Source organism: Hydra vulgaris, chromosome 08 (assembly GCF_038396675.1).
Source record: "Hydra vulgaris chromosome 08, alternate assembly HydraT2T_AEP".
Lineage (NCBI taxonomy): Eukaryota > Metazoa > Cnidaria > Hydrozoa > Anthoathecata > Hydridae > Hydra > Hydra vulgaris.
This window is the reverse complement of record NC_088927.1, coordinates 2,885,001-2,908,391: the sequence shown is the minus strand read 5'-3', so window position 1 is coordinate 2,908,391 and position 23,391 is coordinate 2,885,001. Positions and strand designations below refer to the sequence as shown.

Sequence of the window (23,391 nt, the reverse complement as noted above, 5' to 3'; positions counted from 1 at the left end):
TGAAGTTTTATTATTTGTTTGTTTTTTTAACAGTTTTTTATATTACTTGAATAACGAGGGTATATATAACCCCTAGAAATATTGTTATTATAAGAAAGAGGATAAGTTTACATACTATACCAGATGTTTCAACTTAATTAAATATGTGTAGAATCTATACTTTGAGATACCAAATGCATTCCCATATGTTAAATAACAAGTTCATAAACCTTTCACAAAAATCAATACATTGAACTCTATTTACACCAACATTAAAAATTTCAAGGACCTTGGTGGACCACTAAATATTAATTAAATTTTATAAATGTTTGTCGGTGATATTATGGGACCATAAAGAAACTTTTAGGAGGGTGAGACTTTACATTTTCAACAAAAAAATTTTTACCAAATGTTTTGGGACAACATAATCATCAGCAAACGATGCCACCTTATATGTGAGAATAACTGAAAGATTATTAATGTAACTGAAAAAGAAAAGCACCAGTAAAAAGTATAGCACCAAGAATAGAACTTTGAAGAATCCCTGAAGTTACAGGATATAAAGAAAAGTGCTGTCCATCGAGGACAACTTTTATACTATGATTGGTAAGGAGGGATTCAATAATATTAAAGATGTTACCTGATACACCGTAAAAAGAAAGCTTATGGAGAAGACCAACATGCCAAACTTTATCAAAATCTTTAGAAATATTGAGAGCGATAGCTTTAACCTTTCCATATCTTTCTAATGAACAATAAAACTTATCGGTTATTACTGTTAGCAAATCAGCTGTAGAACAAGAAGATCAAAATTCATACTGTTGATAAGATAGTAAATTATTATATTTAAGATGAGAAGTTGAGTAATTATTAATTAAAGACTTAAAAAACTTGCTTATGATAAGAAGAAGACCGATGGGACAGTAATTAGGCGAGTCAGATTGCTCTCCAGAGTTTTTTAAAATAGGGGTAACAGATGCTGCTTTCTAGCAGGCTGGAAGACAAAACTATGATAGGTACTTGTTAAATAATTTTGAAAGTATAGATAATAGCTCCATAACATTTCTGCAAGACCACAACAGGTATATTGTCCAGACCACAAGCTGTAGAAGAGTCTGAGCAGGAAATCACTTTAGATACAGAAGCTGGAGTGATATGAATGTCCAGCAATACATCAACCTGTTTGTTGGCTATATCAGGTAGAACTCAGCTAGTGGAATTAGGAAATGATATTGATGAGAAAACAATTTAGTTTTGTCTTTAGGTGAGGTGACAAAATCTGATGCATTCAAGAGAGGTGAATAACAGATTTACCCTTTATTATACTGTTAAAGATTCTCTAGAAGTCACGAGTGCCTAATTTTTGAGATGAAATAGGATATTTTTGTGAGCTGAGGATAGCTGGCTTTGGCGTTAAACAAAACTTTTTTACAAAGGCTTCTAGACAGATGTCTGTTTTCTGAAGAATTATTTTGCTGATAGATAAGGAAGTAATGGTTTCGATTGGAAAATGCAACAATGCAATGTGAGGAAAACCTTGACGCCTAACTTGGAGTTGTTGAGTGATAATAAAAGATTCCATGCCAGTCTGAATCCAAAAAATCATGTAAGAAGCGTATTGGTCAGCAGGACGAAATATTTCTACCCAAGGGCCATCATGAAGAAAATCATGGATAGAGTCCCAGTCAGTTTTAAGGTAGTTGTAAGAGGTACAATGATAGAGGGATTCTGACGATGAAGAAAAATGAGATAATAGTTTTAGAGAGATCAAACCGTGATCAGAAGCACCTAAGGGTGAATGTGGAGAAACTGAGCACTGACTAGGATCAGAAACAAGACATAAATTGATTTGAGAAGGTAAATGATTTAAATTATCTGGAAGAGTTTGAAGGTTGACAATTTGTGTCAAGATTGAGAAAGGCAATAGTTGTGGGCCTTAACACCTGCAGAGTCATTGACACAAGAGCCTAACCATTCAGTGTGATGAGCATTAAAGTCACCCAACAACAATTATGTTAATGTATTCTGCAAATAGAGTGCTCAATATTCTTAAAGAACGGAGCACTCTATTTATTAACCTACTGATAGAGAAACAATTTGTCAAAGGAAATTAGATTAGTGTTTTTACTAATTTATATATAATGTAATAATAATAATTCTATTAACTGTTCATATGAAAATATGTAGTCACTCCACTTAAACAGTAAAATGAAAAATACTATATATATATATATGTATATATATATATATATATATATATATATATATATATATATATATATATATATATATGTATATATATATATATATATGTATGTATGTATATATATCTATATATATGCGGTAGTGGTGTAGTGGTAGAGCGCTCGCTTCATAAGCGAGAGGTTCGGAGTTCGATCCCCACCACGTCCCTGGTAGTACCACGCTCAACTTGTTTCTCCGAGATATATATATATATATATATATATATATATATATATATATATATATATATATATATATATATATATATATATATATATATATATATATATATATGTATATATATACATATATACATATTTATATATTTCTTTTTAGCACAAGATAAGTAAAACAATTGAGAAATAAGACTAATTTTTTTGACTTGATAGTAAAAACCATTAACAAATTTTGCAATAGCAATAAATGCAATAATAAAGATATTAAAATATTTAACAAAAGGTTAACATCTTATAAAATGGTAACTATTATGTAAATTGAGATATCTAATAATGGTTCTACTCTTTGTTTATATTTTGATTTTTTCATTCAATGAACAATTTTTTTATAAGACTAAGTTCAAATTTATTTTGGGGAGAATCTAATATTGAAAAACATTCATTATTATAATTATTAAAATAATTAATGTTAGCATGGACATGTTTATATAAACCGCAAATGGTAAATAACAGCTTTAATTAAATTTATTTTAAATTAAATTAAAAAAAAAATCTCAAATTAAGTTAAGAAATTGACTAATGGACTTTTTTAATTGACTAGTAATATTAGTGAAAGCCAAACAGCCAAACCCCTCCCAAATTTAGGCAACATCAATAACTTTTAGAAAAAATGTGGATATAGAAAAAAACATGCACAAAAAATATATCCGATAATAATAATTGATTATTTAATAAAATTTTGTTTATATAATTGTATACCATAATTTATAGTATAAATACTTACATAATAAGATATTGAGAAAAATAAAGACCATATAATACAATATTATTCACTAAACAAATATAGAAAATAAAAAGATAGATCCTACCATATTCGATAAGCCAATCTAAATATAAATAACTAATTATGGTAGCTGACAGATTTAAAACCGAAAACAGTATTGAAATTGAAAAAGATCTTAATTAAAGACATAACAGTGCCAAAAATAAATCCTTTCAAGTCTAGTGATAGTCGAAAAGTTTCTTCTAAAAACTATTATTTTAAATTAAACACTAATAAACCAAGCCAGAAAAATTTTCAAAAGTTAAGTAAAGTATTTTTTTTTAATGATAGGTTGCTTGCCCAAAGTAAACCCTTTTTCAATATAGCAGCACTTTTTTGTAGCATCAGGCTATAGGATAGTCATTGTTACAGCACTCCTTTGTAGCAGCAGGCTATAAGGTAGTTGATGAAGCAAGATTCTGCACATGTTTTACAGTAAAAAAATTAATATAAAAACATTCAAAATGTTTTTATTAAAACAAAAAACAACTGAAAACATTCATTATGTTTTTAAAAACATTTGCAATGTTTGTAAAAATATTTTAGTCTTTTTATTTGCATTTTTTAGTTTTTTTAAAAAAGATAAATTTAATTAGTATCCTTAATTAAATTAATGCGTTTTGACATAATCTGTACTTAATTTTGTATTGCTAGATGTCATAGAGGACTCTCAACTCCTTAATACAAAGATTTGGGGGGGGGGGGTAATAGAAGTGAGGGTGGGAATTTTAATCCAGATGTAATAAAAGGATGGGGGGGGGGGGAGGTTGTGTTTAATAAAAGTATGGGCGAGGGGGGAATTGTTTATGTTACAATATAAGCATTTTTCATAAAAAATTTCAGTTTATAAATCCAAACTAATATTTTTACAAAACACGCATAAAACTATTTCTGGCGTGGCCTGTGGTCAAATTTTTTAACAGCTATATTACCATAGTTTCAATAGAATTAAATATGCTGATATAAGTTTTATGCTTTGGTGAGAAATAAACCAAAATCTCATTTTTGACAAATTGAGATTTACTAAGTCAACAATTTTTCAAGCCTGTTTACACTAAAAGTTTTTGTTTTTATCAGTGACTAAAATAAAGATTTTTTAATTTTTAAGGTCAATTTTCATTAATTTTTTTTTAGTTTTGAGATAAAAAGTTTTTTTGATAACAAGTATAAATTAATAAAAAAAGAAGGAGGGGGGGGGGGGGGGGGTTTATAAAATTGGGGGGGGGGGTGTAAAAATTTTCCAAAAATTAATAAACATCCTCCCCTCCTTCCTTTTCTTAAGGACTAGAGAGTAGTTAAGAGTCATTTTTTATTACAAAGGGTAAGTTAGGTGTGTATAAATAAATAAATATATATTTCTATATATATATATATATATATATATATATTATATATATATATATATATATATATATATATATATATATATATATATATATATATATATATTAGCCTCTGAATTCCGAATTGTTGATACAAAAGAGTTGGTTTTAAATTTGCTTATAAATGAAAATGTATTTTAAAATTTAGTTTCTTTATATTTAGCGGATTACCCTGATGGTACTGATTTCACTGTAAAAGCTTCTGTAACAGATTCTACTGGTAATGAAAAAATTTTATGTGTTGGAAAAACCTCTATTGTCACTGATATAAAAAATTTATCATTATCTACTTTGGATTTATCAACAAATGTGTTTACTGATAGAGTTATCTTGTTTAATGTCAGTGGATTAGGAACTGCGGAAGCAAGGTTAACTAATTTACTTTTTTTATTTTGTAAATCTTTATGTACTAAAAATTTTATTTTTTTGTTAATCATCATAAAATTGCTGGAAAAATATGCTAACAGAATGACTAATCTTTCATAAAACTAATTGATAGTTTAAAAATTTGTTTTAACAAAAAGTTAATTCCGGTTTTTATATTTTTGGCAGCATGCAAATCATTGTAGTATCAATTGTTGAATCAATTTTTGAATTGTTGTAAAATATTGTGAAATGTAGTGAGTTTAAACTTATTGTTGCAAACTGAGCACAAGTAAATGTATCTGGACCACTGTTACATTGGCCTGGAAAATATGAACATCATAAAAATATGGAGATAAGGCTATTCTCCAACACATTATCTTATTATCCTTCATTTCAGTGTTTGATTAATAATCGTACATAAATGCTGCAGAGTTTTGGTTGTGATTAGAATATAATGATCACGCAAAAGAAAATTTTGCCAATTATTTATAGCTCTAACTGTTGCTTCTTTCTCCATTTTATCATTGATGAATATTATTGTTCACTTTCTTAAATGTTAACATGTTTTCTGTTCGCATACTTTTTAACAAAGTTGTCTATTATGCGTTGAAAACATGATTCATTGATAATTCAAAATGATATTCTATATATTGCTAGAGTTTATTTTCAGTTTCAAAAAAAGTATAAACAGAATATACCTGATTGATTTTGGATAAAGGTATTTAATAGTAAGTAGAAGGAAGGTCTAGAGTACTATTAGTTTTATATTTAGAAATCATGCTTACGATCATTTCAATAAAAAGATCTTTAAAATAAAAATATATAATTAACATAGTAAGTTTCAGAACATACAAAATTTAGTCTTTTCATTTAATATTAAAACTCTAGCATGCCAAGGTAAATTGCTTGCCACTATTATTCCTTCTTCAACCAATGGTTAGCTTTAGATTTAACAAATTCTGTCTTTTAAAAAATGTTAGGACTAAGTGGCAATAGGTTGTCAAACAATTCTGAATACTCAGTTTTCATTGTTGTAAAAACAGCAAAAGTTATAGATTTTTCTTTTCCCACCATATTTAATGGTAATATTTTCATGCAACTTTTGAGTGAACTGGAAACTTATGTATAGGTATCAAAAGTGATATCTATACATAAGTTATCTAGCACATGGAGTTTGGTTTTAAGAGTTATTGAAACATAGCAGTATTTGTCTGATTTTGCTGACGAAAAACTGATGCATTCCATTAAAATTCTTTTCACAAGAAGTTTTAAATTAAGTAAAGTTACTAATTTATTATAAAGTACACTTTTATTTATACTTTCAATATCAATCTGTCATTAATAGATGTCATTAATAGTAATGTTGTGGTAGACTCAAAAAAGAAAATCGACTGAGGCTGAGATGGTGGAACAGAAGTAATTATTTTTAATTTTAGGAATGGCTGCTGAAAAATTAAAAAGTCTACAAAAAATTTTCAAAATGACTCTTTTTTACATTTATGACAGGTAACTTCCTGAGCAGGATACTTCCTGAGCAGGATACTTGGTATGTGTCATATGTTTTATGACACATTTATAACAGGTAACTTCTTGAGCAGGATACTTGGTATGTGTCATATGTTTTAACAGGACCAACACAGTTGTATTAATTTTACTGCATTAGCTAAATGATTACCAATAATAATAATGCAATAAATTGTAGATGGTTTTTGCAGGAATCAATTTGTTTTCTGTATAGATAAAATTTTTGAAAACCAGTTTAGTTTGTTGAGAGTACAAATTTGAACTTTTTTAAGCCAAAGAATTTCTTGTTCTTTAATCAGCGTTTGCATATAATGTTGGAAAGGAAACCATTTAAAAAAGCGTTTCAGGTACTCTGCTCTGTCTAAACAGCACTAAACTTATAATCTTTAAATGAATTCTTATTTTGGATTTAGTATATCAGCTTTCTGTTTACAGAAAGCTGATGGATATCATCTTTCTGTAAACTGATGTATATACTAAATAAAAGTAAGTAAAACAAGTCTTGATAAACAAGATAACTGCATTTAGATACAAGTTAATTGGGGTACTACTAGAGATATGGTGTGAATGTGGATATCAAATTTCCTAGAAAGAAAACACTTTGAATAATAAATTATATATATATATATATATATATAATATATATATATATATATATATATATATATATATATATATATATTACTTTAGATATCTATTTGAACATATATTTATATATATATAAATATATGTGTATATACATATATATATATATCTATATCTATATATACATTTATATATATATATATATATATATATATATATATATATATATATATATATATATATATATATATATATATATAACATATAACATATAACTTTAGATGGCTATTAGGAGATATTTTAGACTTATTATGGCAAAGTCTATTAATCAAGTGGTTACCAAAACGAAAGACTGTTTTAATGCCAATTTTACAAATTCTCTGCTTAGAACTAGGCTTTATCTCGAGACCCACGGTAAAATAACTAGGTTTTTGGTAGCAATTTTTTGAAAAGAAGATGGATTTGGAGAATATTTATACTTTTTAACAATATCTAAATATTGTTTATGGGAATGTCCATTTTCAGTTAATATCTTAATAAGAAAATTAATTTTATCTTAAATGTTATGTTCTGCACAGAAAAGAACCAATTGTAATACTCTGTGAAATAGATGATTTCGGTTTTATAAGTACATTTGTAATTGCATCCTTAAGGTGTATGGAAACTTATACTTGTGAAGAGAATGATTGGTTGAAATATAAACATTTATATTTCAACCAATCATTACAAAATTTAACAAACTAATAAAATACAAATTTTTATTGTATGTTGGATAGATTTATCTTGTGAATTTAAAAGTGTTAAAAAAGAATTTACATCATCAAAACTAAATTAAGCATGGCTGTCATTTTTGATGATAGTCATCATCATCATTTATTAACATTTTTGGTGCAATGTTTAAAGCCTGTTGAAGAGCATTATATTCAATATGCTGTATATATACTTTTTACATGATGGCCATTATGAACAAATCTATTGGACCAAAGAATATATATTTTAAGAATATATATTTTGCCTTCCCATAAAAAATAACACTTTCTAATACAAAGATGAATGAATATCTATGAATGTCTACTAAAGATAATTTAGTTTATTTTACTAGTTTATCTCTATTTTTGTTATATATATGGTGTATATTAAACTGGTGAAACAAGAAAAAAGATTTCCACACAAATTCTAGAGCATAAACCCTAAAATGCAACAGAAAGTTTCCAACAATGTCACAAGAAAAATTTTGAAGCCATTGAAATACAATGTGTGCAATGTTCAAATAAAAAAATTGCTTTATGTATATATATAAATAGGCCAATCCCAGGCCTTTTGGATTTGTTCAAACAGTTGATCCTTATTACGAACACCTTCACGATTAATTCTGCGGTTGACGATCTCCCACAGGTTCTCAATAGGGTTGAGATCCGGAGATTGAGGCGGCCAATCCAACACCAATAGGTGGTTTTTTTTTTTTTTAGATTATTCACCTCCTCAAGGCCCGAGGGGGGCCACTACAGTCGAGGAGGCTACTCATTTTTTTTTTTTTTTTTTTTTATTATTATTTATTTTTTTTAGTTGTTATTCGTGGTGCAACCCTCTCTCAACCCTTTAACTCCGAAACACGAACCTTGCCGCGCAAGGCCGCTGCGCGGAGAAACTAAGTTGGTTGTCTTAAAACCGCTGCTTGACTACTTTTGCTGTATGTTTCGGACTGTGTCTTGCTGAAAAACCCATTTTATTGGCATATTCCATTCAGCATGAGGTAACATAACATCTTTCAGGATATTTTTATACATGAAAAGGTCCATTATTCCATCGTTTCGATGTATTAGACCTAGACCGTTAGCAGAAAAACACCCCCAGACCATTACATTGCCTCCACTATGCTTCACGGTCTTATGGCAGTAACGTAAATCGAGGCGTTTTCCGGCCGGTTGACGTACACGGCAAATGCTATCGCTCCCAAGGATGTTGAACTTCGATTCATCTATGAACAGGACAGTTCGCCATTTCTGCCCATTCCATTCAATATAAGATGTAGCAAACAGGAGTCTTTTTTTTTGGTTTTTTAGTGAAATCAGCGGATTTTTTGCAGGGCGTCGAGAAAACAATCCGGCTTCAACAGCACGTCGTCTGATTGTTCGGTCCGATACAGGCAGCTCTAATTACTTTTGTATCTCAACTTATGATATCTAGGGATCCTTCTTGACGAATCTGACGATCATAGAATCTTCTCTAGAAGTGGTGGAATGCGGTCTTCCACCTTTGTTATCTGCTGCCAACTTCCCCGTAGAACGATATTTGGAACATAGTCTTGATACGGTCCATTTTTTCACGCGATATTTATCACAAACACTTTTTTGTGACATTCCACTTATGTAATCCCCAATAATTTTCTTTCGTCATTCCAATCCAAGGCTGTCGGGAGCCATTTTTGCAATTGAAGTCATAAAAATAATAAAAATAAATAACCACGCTTCTCAAGGCTTACCGTGTTACATTTACCTTGTGATGATACAATAATGCTTTGTTGAACACAACGTCTTGGTTGGATGTGGACTGTATTGATGTAATGAAAAACTTGTTGTATTTCACTTCTTGTATTGATGTTCTTCGACAAAACACTTTGATAAAACTCACTTCGATAAACTGTCTTGGTAATACTGACTGATTGACTTCCATATACTGACTGAATTACATGTCGATTTACATGTCTCTTATATAGTAAAATGAACCTGTCTGAACCTGTTCTGGAAGATTCTAGATGCTTCTTTTCGATGCTTCTGGAAGCTTCTGGATGCGTCTGGATGCTTCTGAATAATTCTGGATGCTACTGGATGCTTCCAGATGCTTCTTCTGGAATCTTCTGGAAGCTTCTGCATGCTTCTGGAAACTTCTGGATACTTCCTTTAATTATTAAAAAACTTCCGTGAGGTTGACACGGACCAGACTTAAGAAAATGAAATAAACCAAAGAAGTTGTACTTGTTTTGTCCGCTGCAAAATGGCACTTGTCAACGAAATTCTGCCTGTGTGCTGTCACCTGTCAGCTGATTGCTCATGTTATGGCATGCTATGACTCCAGACTCCTGAACTGTTTGTTGTGGTAGTATAGTTTGTTTCGTTTTGAAGACATGTAAAATTAGGAACACTTTTTAGCATTGTTCGATGTTGGTTGCAAATGTTTTGTCCAATACTGTATATATATATATATATATATAAATATATATATATATATATATATATATTATATATATATATATATATATATATATATATATATATATATATATATATATATACACACACACACCTATAGTATCAATTAAGGAGACAGAATTTACAAAAAAACAAACACTTACGGAAACATTAGCATTATTGGGGACATTTTAGTGTACCCATTAATTTTTTATCCCTGTAAGCATCGTTTTTTTGTAAAAACAATGTTCCCGTTAGCAACTTTTATAGAGAACAAAAAGTACATACAATGACCATCAAATTCCCTGAGTCGCAAGGGAGTGCCGCTACATAAACTGAGGGTATAGTTTGGGTCAGCAGCAAGGTCAGGCCTAGGTTTAGGGTTACGGCAAGGATTAAATATGGTTATCTTACTGTAACTCATCGTTTTTGAAAATAGATGAAAATAAAAATGAATTATAGAATTTTTAGAAAAGAGAAAGAGAAGCAACATTATGACGATGTGATAATGGTTGGAGTTTGGCTGCAAGAGCAGGTCCAACTATGTTTACAATGTGTTTTTGCACCTTGTCTAAAAGAGAAAACGCATCATTAGAAGATCCGCCTCAGATACGGCAACAGTATTCCATACAAGGACAGATTGGAGATTTATAGAGGTAGAGAATAGACTCTGAAGTAATAAAGTGTCGAGCTCGATAAAGAGATGCAACTTAGCAGACTCTAATTTTGCAACAGATTTGATATATGGTTTACAAGAAAGATCGGAAGTAATAGTTAATCCTAGAAGATGAAGAGTAGATGCAAATCAAGTACATCACCATTTATAAATATAGGAAGATCTAACTTATTGAAATAACGATTGGCTGAAAAAATCAAGTTTTATCTGTTTTGAAGTTCACCAGCCACTGTGAGTCCCATGCTGTAGCAGAAGTGAGATCCTTTTCAAGCTCAAAATCCCCCTCCAAGCAATCAGAGAGTGTTAGTGTCTTATCACAACAAGATTAAATAGTGGTATCATCAGCAAACAATGCCACCTTAGATGTGAGAATATCTGGAAAATCATTAATGTAAATTGAAAAGAGTATAGGGCCAAAAATAGAACCTTGAGGAACCCCTGAAGTTACAGAATAAGAAGAAGAGTGCTTTCCATCGAGGGCAACTTTTATGCTATGATTGAAAAGGAAGGATTCAATAATCTTGACGATGTTGCCGGATACACTATAAGAAGAAAGCTTATGGAGAAGACCAGCATGCCAAACTTTATCAAAAGCTTTTGAAATGTCAAGAGCGACTGCCTTAACCTCTCCACCTTTATCTAATGCACGATCAAGCTTATCCGTTATTACTTATAGCAAATCAGCTGTAGAACGAGAAGATTGAAATCCAAATTGATGGTCAGAAAGTAAGTTATTAGATTCAAGATGAGAGATTAAGTGTTTGTTAATTAAAGATTCAAAACCTTGCTTATGATTGGAAGAAGACTAATGGGACAGTAGTTAGACTAATTAGATCACTCTCCAGAATTTTTGAAGATAAGGATAACAGATGCCGCTTTTCAGTAGGCTTGAAAGCAAGACTTTGAGAAGCACTTGTTAAATAGTTTTGAGAGTATAAACGACAGCTCCAGAGAACACTATTGCAAGAAAATAACAGGTAAGTTGTCCAGGCCAAAGCTGTAGAAGAGTCTAGGCAGGAAATCACTTTAGATACAGAAGCTAGAGTGATATGAATGTCAAGCAATTGATCAACCTGTTTGTTGGCAATATCAGGTAGAACCTAACTAGTGGAATTAAGAGATGATATTGATGAAAAGTTTTTAGCAAACAGTTCAGCTTTGTCTTTAGGTGAGGTGACATTGTCTGGATCATTCAAGAGAGGCGGAATTAAAGATTTGCTCTTATTATTAATACTATTAAAGATTCTCCAGAAGTCATGAAAGCCTAATTTTTGAGATGAGATACGAGATTTCATGATCTAAGAATACCAGGCTTTGGCATTAGACAAAGTCTTTTTACAATGGTTTTTAGCAGTAATAAACAGACGTCTGTTTTCTGGGGAATTTTTTTGCTGATAGATATAAAAGGAACGGTTTTAATTGGTAATCGCAACAGCACAATGTGAGGAAAACTATGGAGGAGATTGAGGCTGGAATTGTTTAGAGGGAACAAAAGATTCCATGCCAGCCTGGCTCCATGAAGTTATGTAAGAAGCACAATTTTCGACTGGAAGACGAAAGATTTTTATCCAAGGGCCATCATGAAGAAAATCACAGAATAAATCCCAGTTAGCTTTAAGATAGTTGTAAGAGGTACAATAATAGGAGGATTTAGGTGATGAAGAAGAATGAGATATTAGTTTTAGAGAGATTAAACTGTGATCAGAAGCACCTAAGGGTGAATGTCGAGAAGCTGAGCACTGACTACGATTAGAAACAAGACGTTGTTTGAGTAGAGAATGTAAATGAGTCGGGTTGTCTTGATTGCGAGTTGGACAGTTGACTATTTGAGTTAGAAGTTGAGAAAGGCAAAAGTTGTGGGCTTTAATGTCTGCAGAGTCAATGACACTAGAGCCAAGTCATTCAGAATGGTGAGCATTAAAGTCACCGAACAGCTATATTAGCTGATGGATAAAGAGAGAGGGCTTGGTCAGAAATAACATCAAAAAGAGTGCAGTCTTGAGGCGAAGGAGAGCGATATACAACAAAGAGAAAGGTAATACAGTGAAGTGGTGCTAAATGAAAGCACATGAAAGAATAGTCTGTGATTCAAACATAGTTTTATGACAAATGGGTGAATTAGTATGAATGTAAATGCCCAGGCCAAGCATGTGACTAATGGAGTCTTTACGAATTAAAGGAAGATAACCATCAACACTAAGATCGCAAGATGAGACAGCTGAACTCAAATTAGTCTCACAAAGAGCAAGTAGGTGTGGTGAACTTTGTAAGAGATAAGACTCAAGAGAAGAAAAGTTACTTCAAAGACCACGAATATTAGTGAATGATAGGTTTAGAGAACTCGGTGATGATGATGGTTTTTTGTGTTTTATAGTTTTTAGTACTTTATTCATTTTATATTTGTTGAAGAACTTGACTCATAGTTGGTACTCAGAACACTGTTTAATAGCTCAAGCAATTGCCTCATTACTAATAATAAATTCTAAGCCATAACAAAGGGCTCCAAATGTGGCTTCCGCAATGCACACCAAAAGTACAAACAGGGACACCATCCATGAGCACCTTTTAATACTTTGATATTTTTCAGCTGTTGATGGAATCAGCGTCTCTGAGAGCTACTACAGAGTTCGAGAAACCTGACTACCAGCCGGCCTCAAACCATAAAACTGACTTTTTGAGCTGTACCCTTATTAGGAGATAATAGAATGAGTTGCTTTGTCATTAAAACAGAGACACAAGCAAAACCTATCCATTGAGTCAAGAAGATCTAGTATTTAACATCCCATACTAGATATACTATGCCTAGGAGGCCTTCTTCAAGACAGTAGCCAAAGGCATTTAACATCTGCCCAAGATGAGTATTTTTATCTAGACACCATCTCTAGCCTTCATTCAACCGAGTGCCCTCAGGCAGGTGGTGTTTAAGTCGAAGTTGGCATCTCTTAGTCTGTGCCTATAAAGACATATCCTATAAGGCAGCAGGACATGAAGCAGATTGTATTGGGTTACATGTTACCATTGGCAGGATAACCTGACCTGACATGTTGTCTTGCTTATAAAAAGCATTTACAAAATTTTTTGGTTGTAAATTTTTAAAGATATATATACATATGTATATATATATATATATATATATATATATATATATATATATATATATATATATATATATATATATATATATATATATATATATATATATACATATATATATATACATATATATATATATATATATATATATATATATATATATATATATATATATATATATATATATATATATATATATTTATATATAAATTTGAACAAAATTATAAATATGAAGTTTATACCTATAAGGTTTAAGAAGTTTTCAAATTTAAAACAACTTAAAAATAAAATTATTTAATTAAAAACAAAATAACTACTAACTAATAATAACTAATTATGTGCATGTTATTCATAATATACATATATTTTTTTGTAAACAAATAAATTTATGAAGTATTGTTAAATCTATACCTGTTTAATTTTTAGTTATGCTGTCTATTGGGATGAATTTGTTATAAAAAAATTTGGAGTCTATGATGAAATATTTAATACTTCAGAGTTTAATCATACCTTTACTAAACCTGGTTTATTTAACATTACCGTGAAAGGGTTTACTGATTTGAGTTTTCAAATAACAAACCTTACCTTAAACGTTACATGTGGGTTACGTAATTTGTCTTTTTTCAATACAAATGAAGATCCAATTAGAGCAAATGGATCAATTAATCCTGTTGGAACATCTGAAAGTCAGCTAAGTGTTGATATAAGTTTAACTGGGTGTGGTTTAATAACAATAAACTACTTTCTTGAAAGTGATGCTTTGCAGATGAATGGTAGCTTACCTTTATGGTTAGGTGAAAGTTCAATATATGGCATATCAACAAACATTTTTCAAAAACTTGCCAAAACTATCAACATTACAATTTGTGCAACTAATAATTTAGAAACAGAATGTATCAATGATTGGGGCTACGTTGAAGATGCCATTAAAGATTTTGACCTTGTTGTAACTACAATGGAAACAAATGTCAGTGGACTTCTCAATATTTCTAAAAATACAATAGGTACAAATAAAACATATTGTGTTGATTGGGGAGACGGAAGTTCAACTTGCACTAATGGGACTTATGATGTTCCCTCCATTAATCATACTTATGCAAGGTCAGGAAACTACAGTGTGTTTGTTTTAGTTTTTAATAGAATTAGTCGAATGAACAAAACAGTTCAACAAGAGGTGCAAGATAGAATTTATGGATGCAATATTGAAACTAAACCAACAGTTTATATGACGCCAACTGAGATATTTTACAGCATTGATAATGGAACTGGTATAGACATTTATTTAGATTGGGGTGATGGCAAAACAAAGAGTGTTATTTATGATATGGATATTTCTTTGAATAATAGCTTAATTAGTTTTCAAGATATTTTAGTTGGTTTAAGAGGTTTTGCTTCATTTGAATTTACAATAAAACAAGATTATAATATTTGTTTATCTCTTATAAATGATATTAGTAATGACTCATGTTGCGTTATAGCTATAGTTGAAGATGAAATAAAAGACCTTTATATAAAACTAGTGCAAGAATATGAAGGTACCAATAAAACGGATTGGATTGAAGAAAATGAAACTCTTTATTTGACATCAGAACATAACGCTGAAGCAAAACGCGTTCTCTTTTTGATAAATTTAGATAATGGAACTTTGTTTAACACTACAAGTCAACTTGTAAATACATCATATTCTCCATGGAGGCTTTGTTACAATTACTCAGTGGTTGCTACAAACCCTGTTTCTATTGAATCTACTTGGATAAATTTATGTGTTCAGCGTCCCCTATATGCTATTAACTCTTCAAGATTTGTTCATGTTCCAACAAGTTCAACAAATGCCATGTCAATCAAATTAACATTTATTTCAGGAAATTATTTTAATTGTTTTTTTAACTTTAGTGATGGAAGTGCAACAAGTATATTTTTCATTAGTTACACTGATTTTGTTGGACCAGTTGGTTTTATAGAGGCAAATCATCAGTTTTTAGCTGGCCAGTACAATGTCACACTCTCGTGCACAAATCGTTTGTATGATTTTTTTGCATCTACTATTGTTTTATCACAAGATCCTGTTAGTAAACCATATCTTGATATTAAAGCTCGTTGTTACAACAATAGTATTGTTACTGGCGTTGCACTTGTAAGAGATATAAATGATATGGCAATGAGTGCTGACTGCAACATTTTTATAAATATACAAGATCAATCTGGTTCAAATGTTAGTGTGTTTGGGTTACTGGTTATTGATGGAAATAGTAAAGGAAAATTTTTAGCAATTAATAACACCATTGAGATTCAAAAAAGTTATTGGTCTGGTTCAATTATTTATATGGCAAAAGTCTGCATTAACTCAACCAATAATGTTAGTACTGACCTCACTTGTTCAAATATCAAATTAATTACACCTGTTTCATCATTTATAGTAAAAGCTGGAAGTGGCTCAGTTTATACACCAATAAGTTTCACAGTGACTTTTCAACCTCCCCTCCCAGGAAATCCATGTTTGTCAATTGATTATAAAGATGGTACACCTTCACAAGTTTTTGGAGGAACCAATTGTAATAAACCTATGGGTCCAATAAGTGACCCGTCCACTAATACTTTTAGTAATACATACAAAAGCCCTGGTATTTACAGTATACTCTTTACTGCATATAATCAAGTGTCATCTGTGAGTCAAATAGTTTTATTACGTATAACTGATGTTCCATGTTACTCCCCATATATTGAAATTGCAAGTTCTGCTGCAAGCAGTGAGGAAAATTTAACCAGCTATCAAAATTTTTACAAATGCAAAAGTACAATCTTTAAATACGTCATGAGAAGAAACTGCTCAAGAAGTAATGCAATTTTAATAAGAAAAATTGTTATAGAATATAAAGTAAACAATTCAACATGGTCTAAAGTTGTTGATCAAGATTTAGGTAAAGTTTTTTAGAGTGAGCTGAGGTAGAGGTATGAGATGTGTTCATGACTATATTATAAAAAATATATTTTATTTAAGTTGCTTTACAATGGTTATTTTATTAATGAGAGTTAATAAATAACCATTGTAAGACAACTCTAGTTATATAAATTTATTGTATAATAAAGTGTCACTTTAGGTTGTTTTTTTTAAGTTGTCTAGTTTACTTCATGTAAATGGGGATTTCACTTTTTTTCACTTATATTAAAGGGCTTGCAATTATTTGTAAAACCAGTTTTAAAGGGCTTATGATTATTTGTAAAACCAGTTTTAAAGGGCTTATGATTATTTTTAAAACCAGTTTTAATTGATTATTTGTAAAAATTAGTATTACTAAGGTAAAAAAAAAAAAAAATTGAATAAATGTTTTTTTAATTATTATTACTCTTATCATGGCTTATGGTATAAAATTGAATAACTTGTACATAATTTGTAGATTATTTGGTAAGTTTAGGCAGTTAAATTAATGTTGCCTCATATTATTTTTTTCTATGTTTTTACGACTTCAAATATATACCAAAAATACCTTGTTAAGCAATATATATATATATATATATATATATATATATATATATATATATATATATATATATATTTATGTATGTATTTATGTATGTATGTATGTATGTATGTATGTATGTATGTATGTATGTATGTATGTATGTATGTATGTATGTATGTATTTATGTATGTATGTATGTATATATATATTAGAGCTTGTAGTTGCATTTTTATCACATTACATTAATTAATGCTAACAATAAGTTTATCACGTGTTGATGTACTTTTTATTTTGAAAGTTCATTGGTCACTTTGACCATGCCAAAAACAGCATTTGATCACGTGTTAGATTTGATCACGTGACAGAGGCTAAGAATAGTTAGACTTTTTTTTTCTATAAAAAACAAAACAAATAAGATCTCATTTGTGAGGTTCTGACAATTAGTTTTTTATTTTAAATCAAAGTTGAAATTTCACTTTCTACTTACTGTTTTTTGTCTGCAACTGAAAAGTTTAATGCTTTATTCAGGCAGCGAATAAATAAATTTGATGAAGAGTGATGTAAAGAAGAGAAAAGTTATAAAAATGGAAAAAGGTACCGAAATCTTAAAAAGGGATATTTATTTTAAATCTCTTCCCCAAAGTGGAGTTGATAGAACTAAAGCGATTTGTAACCACTGCAAAGCTGAATTTTCTTATCATCGAAGAATTTCTGAAGTATCACTTAAATGCAATGCACACAATTAATGCTAGCAAGTTATTTATTTTTAGTCTGAATAAAGCGTTAAAGTCCAGAGAAATAGAAAACCAAACAAAAGATTTTCTAAAAGGTTTTCTCATTAAAGTTTGCTTGTGGCAATCAACATTCTAATTCAATAAAACACTTTTCCAAGATTTAAGTTCTTTAATTTTTCCTATTATTTTCAATAGATCTTTATCTTTTAACATACAAAAAAAAAAAAAATTAAATTAAACAAATATTCTTTAGAATTTTATTTAGTTTGAGTAAAAATATTTATGCACTTTATGTGTTTCCTTTTATACATTATTATTACTGATATTCTTATTTACAAATCATACAGTGATCATAAAATGAGCAAATAGTGGTAATCAATAATCAGTATTGATAATATTCTAAACAGCAACAAATATTATTTTTAATATCAACGTGATAAAAACATTACCAATGTGAGTAACTATATTGCTGATAGTTTTTTGTGTTTAAAATGCAATTTTGACAACTTATCTTATAAGTTTTTTATATTATAAGATTTACAAATCATATAGTGATCATAAAATAAGAATGTAGTGATCATGTTACAATTAAAAGTCAATAACATCAATAATATCTTATACAGCAACAAGTTTTATTTGTTGAAATGAAAACAGCATTATCATCATGAGTAATTGCTGTGAGTTATTTTTTGTGTTGTAGTTACTGCTAAAATGTTAATAACTTGTCTTGAAAGTTGCTGTGAGCATGATATTGCATTGAAATTGTTACAGTTAAAAAAAATTGTTACAATTATAAAGCTAAAAAATAATAGTTTATTTAGTGATTTTAGTTAATAAAATGATAATAGTTGAAGCTTTATTACAATTAATTATTTGTAGAATTTAATTTTTCCCAGGCAATTTTAATCCTATTAAAAGTTTTTCGAATGAAGTTTCTAAATTATCACTTTAAAGATGAAAAGAATTTTCTTTTTAAAAACAAGCAAGCAGTTCCAATCAAAATTCAATTTAGGAATCGGACCATTTTGATTACTTAATTGAAACAAAATGGTGCTTGTCAAAACTAGACTTATTTACATTAACATTAAAATCAATTATGTTAAATTACGTCAAAAGTTTGTATTAATCAAATCATACTTTTTTTTTTTTTTTTTGTTTTTTTTTTTTTTTGTTATTCACCTCCTCAAGGCCAAGAAGGCCACTACAGATAAGGAGGCTACTTAATAGTGATTATAACCCTCTCTCAACTCTATAAATCCGAAACACGAACCTCAACGAACAAGGCCGCTGCACGGAGAAACAAGTTGATATAAAAAAGTTCAAAATGTTTTTGTCTTAGGTTTTCTAATTTCAACAACTCTCCCTTATTAAGAAATTGAAGTTTTTTAAAAAAATAGACAAAAAAATGGAATAATAAACATTTTCTGTTTGCATTCAAAGTTTTAAATCTTTTTTTTTATATTTTTTTAAAATTAAAAATCAATCAAGTTTATAATTTGATTGGTTTCAATTTTAAAACCGAAAAAATTAAATGAGGTGACATTTTGCCAGTCAAAGTACCTCAAGTTATGTCTTTATTATTCAAGTTATGTCTTTATTATTTAAGTTATATTTTTATTATCTAGTTTAATTGTCTTTATTATTCAGTTTAATGTAGTTATGATGTTTTAGAAAAATTTTTAAATTGACATTTAAATTACTATGTCTATGTACATAATTTTAGCTCGATACCACATTCCATTATTAAATACTGCTATTTAATAACAAAAAATTGTAAATGAATTGTAACAATGGTAAAGAAATTGTGCAAAATAATTTGCATAAATCAGCAAATTTTAAACATGAATATCTTAAAAACTGTAAAGAATCATGAAACTTTCAGGTTTTACAAATAATCATCCACCATATGTCAAAACTAGCAAATTCAAAAAATAGTCCAATATTTTTTTTTGCTAATTTGACATGGAGTGCCCCTGACTTTTTTGACTTCGTTGTTTACTTTTTATCAATTTTGCCAACTTTTTAATTCTTAATTTTTTTTTTTTAAATTATTAAAGAAAAAAACAACAATTTAATTTGTTGATTTAATTTTTAGAATATTTTTTAAAGTTAGTGTATAAAAATAATTTGAAAACAAAATTAATAATGAAATAAATTTTCTTAATTTGCTTTTGTTTAATAAGTTTTAAATTTTTTTTAGCACAAAAACATGGTTTCTAAAATCTTCAATATTTATTGTATCAATATTTATTTTAAAATATTTTTTTTAGTGTTTAAAATTTTTATATTTCATTCTTGTAGGTGAAAGGTATATTCTTATGGGTAAAAGCCTTAATAAATATGGTGTTTATAGAGTTAATTACATTGGACAGATGGTAGACAATAGAACAGGTGATGTAATTGATAGTACAACAGCTGTGAAAAAAGGGTATTTTAAAATTGTACCTTGTCCATTAAGAATTATTATTGATGGAGGTTATGAAAAAACTGTTGAACGAAGCAGTGGTAAGAAGGGATATTTTATTTAAGTTGTTTTTTTTTTCCTTTTCCCCTTTTTAAACAAATAATTTTGTTTCTAATTACTTTGTTTTAATTTTTAAATGTATTTCATTTAACTTCTTTTGTTTTATTGTATTGTTATTTAGTTTAAGAAAAACTCTTGCCAAATGAATTAACCTTATTTAATTCATTTAGAAAATTTTCTTATTTATCTCCATAATCATTTAAACTGATTTTGCGCTGGTAGCTTTAAGATTTGGGGCATTAGGTGCATTATTTGCTTGTTTCATAAGTAATTGAGATGGTGACAGGAACTTTTATTTTTTTCTGGTCCTCTTGAAAGACAAAAAAAAACGCACAAATTAAACAAAACTGGTTTTCTAGTTTTGGTGAATTGAGATGATCGTTTCTTTGAAAATAAAAACCTGCGTCTGGTGAAATTGCACTTGTACAGCAAAAAAGTGAACTTCATTTTAAGTTTTTAAATTTACAAATAAAATTTTTAAATTTAAAAACTTGAAAAAATAATTAAATTTTGAAAATTTTTAAATTTTTATGATTAAAACAAAAGAATAAAAGAATACCAAGAAAAATCACTTTTTTATTTTAATTAAAGGTCGCCTTTTCCATTTTATTGTAGGCCAAAAAGTCAGCATAATATACGCTGCAATCTACAGGCTTGATATTTTATTCAAGCACGTTTTATTCCAAAGAGTTTTAGTACATGATGTCATTGACTTTTTTGTTTGTTTACATAATTGATCTCTAATGCAAACAAAAAAAATCAATGATGTCATGTACTGAAACTCTTAGGAATAAAACGCGCTTAGATAAATTATTTGAATAAATTATTAAAAGAAAATATTTAGACTTCTATTGTATCACCATTACTGCATGCACTAATGCAGTCTAAACATTGCTTCTCAATATTTTCAGATAAGTTGATAATTTTTGGATTTCGAAGCAATGTGTTTTAAGACATAATTAATTTTCAAACATAATTAACTTTAGGACATAATTAATTTTAAGACTTAATTAATTTTAAGAGAATTAATTTTATGATATAATTAATTTTAAGGCATAATTAATTTTAAGACATAATTAATTTTGTGACAATTAATTTTATGAGATAAATAATTTTAAGCCATAACTAATTTTAAGACAGTTAATAAATTTGCAAGATTTAAGGTTTTGGAATGTTATGAGAAAAAAATTTTTATTGACAAAGTGTAACAATATATAAAGAGTCCAGCTTGGTTAAGACTCCAAGTGTTCAACCTGGTCAAGAGTTTATTGAAGCCTCAAGAATCCTGAAGGTGGCAAGCAATATATGCTGGTTGGTGGTTGACTGTCATTTGTTGAAAAAATTTTGTTTAACAAAAAAAACCTTTGTCATTCAGCTAGGATAGTCATTCAGCACTGCAGAGAGTTGATTGATATCTTTTGTGCGGAATGATTGATTACTAAACCAATGGTCAGCACATTAGTAGGAAATGAATGAACAGATTTTATGCAGCCTATTTCGGGTTTCAGGCATCAGAATAAATGCAAGAAGGGCTTGAATGGCTAAAGAGTTCCAGCGTGCATTGTTGATGATTGGGATCTGTTGAAACTTTATGAAGGGTATCTCATTCATCTCAATGTGGTGATGGAAGACATGAGTGAGATGGTAAAGAAACTTCTCGTTGTATCTCCAGCCACCTTAATCTCATTTTTTTCCGTTGTTGAAGACTAATTTCAATTTAACATAATTGCTCATTAAATTCTTCACAAAGAAGTACTCAATGTATGGTGATTTAGTCAATCTATTAAGCTCATCATGGCAATGCAAAGAATGTTATCCAGCACATGGTGTTGGCAGCTGATGAACTTGGGTTTGTAGAAACCTTTCTCTTCAAACATTTGGAGTAACCAAACAGCAACACTTTTCTACTTACCAGTATTCACACTTGTTGTGTTGGCAACAATCTTCTCAAATGATCCTCACAGGTTGAATTCCTTTAACACATTGTGAAGTGCTTCTGTAGTTGTTTGACCTTTTCCAATTTTCAATTTGAGTACAGTCAACTTAATTTTTTTTTGCTTCATTCTTGAGGACCACTGACTGATATTCGAAGCCATCAATGTTTTTCCGTCAAAGTGCTCCATTTCTTCAGTTGAAGCATAGGGCATTAAGCTCAACAACAATTACACTGATTCCCTCTCTATCTCCATTGTTTGGTTGCGGATTCAAGAAATTTGAAACGTCTAATGACTTGGTTTTTCTGGGGCACCCGGCTCCTTTCATTCAAGAGTGCTTCGTAAATTACCACTTAGCCTCTTCTTGGTGGTGCTTAAAACTGGATTAAGTTCTTTGTCCAAGTTTCATATTCTTCTTGGTGTTAAAAGAGCTCTTTTTAAACAACATGTTATATTCTACTCAGCAACTGAAATAGAAAAAGCCTAAATGTAAATATTAAACACGTAACAAATTAAAGAAACTATTTCTAATTTTTCATATATTTTCTTTAAAAACAAACAGTTCAAAATTATAGATTTAAAAAAAAAGTTAGACACAAAATATTATATGTAAAGTTATATGTTTGTATATAAAGCACAAATATCAATGTAGCTCAATAAATAAATAATAAATAATACTTGTATTATATCAATATATACCAC

The 23,391-nt window shown here is 29.3% G+C and overlaps 1 protein-coding gene across 1 annotated transcript in view; it reads left to right on the top strand.

Annotated features, from left to right (window-relative positions):
- LOC100197078 (uncharacterized) overlaps positions 1-23,391 on the top strand; it is a 134,302-nt gene that overhangs the window by 32,599 nt on the left and 78,312 nt on the right. Inside the window, exons 9-11 of the mRNA XM_065802339.1 lie at positions 4,768-4,972; positions 14,463-16,954; positions 20,533-20,736. Coding sequence (XP_065658411.1) covers positions 4,768-4,972; positions 14,463-16,954; positions 20,533-20,736 — 2,901 coding nt within the window. The remainder of the gene's footprint in view (positions 1-4,767; positions 4,973-14,462; positions 16,955-20,532; positions 20,737-23,391) is intronic.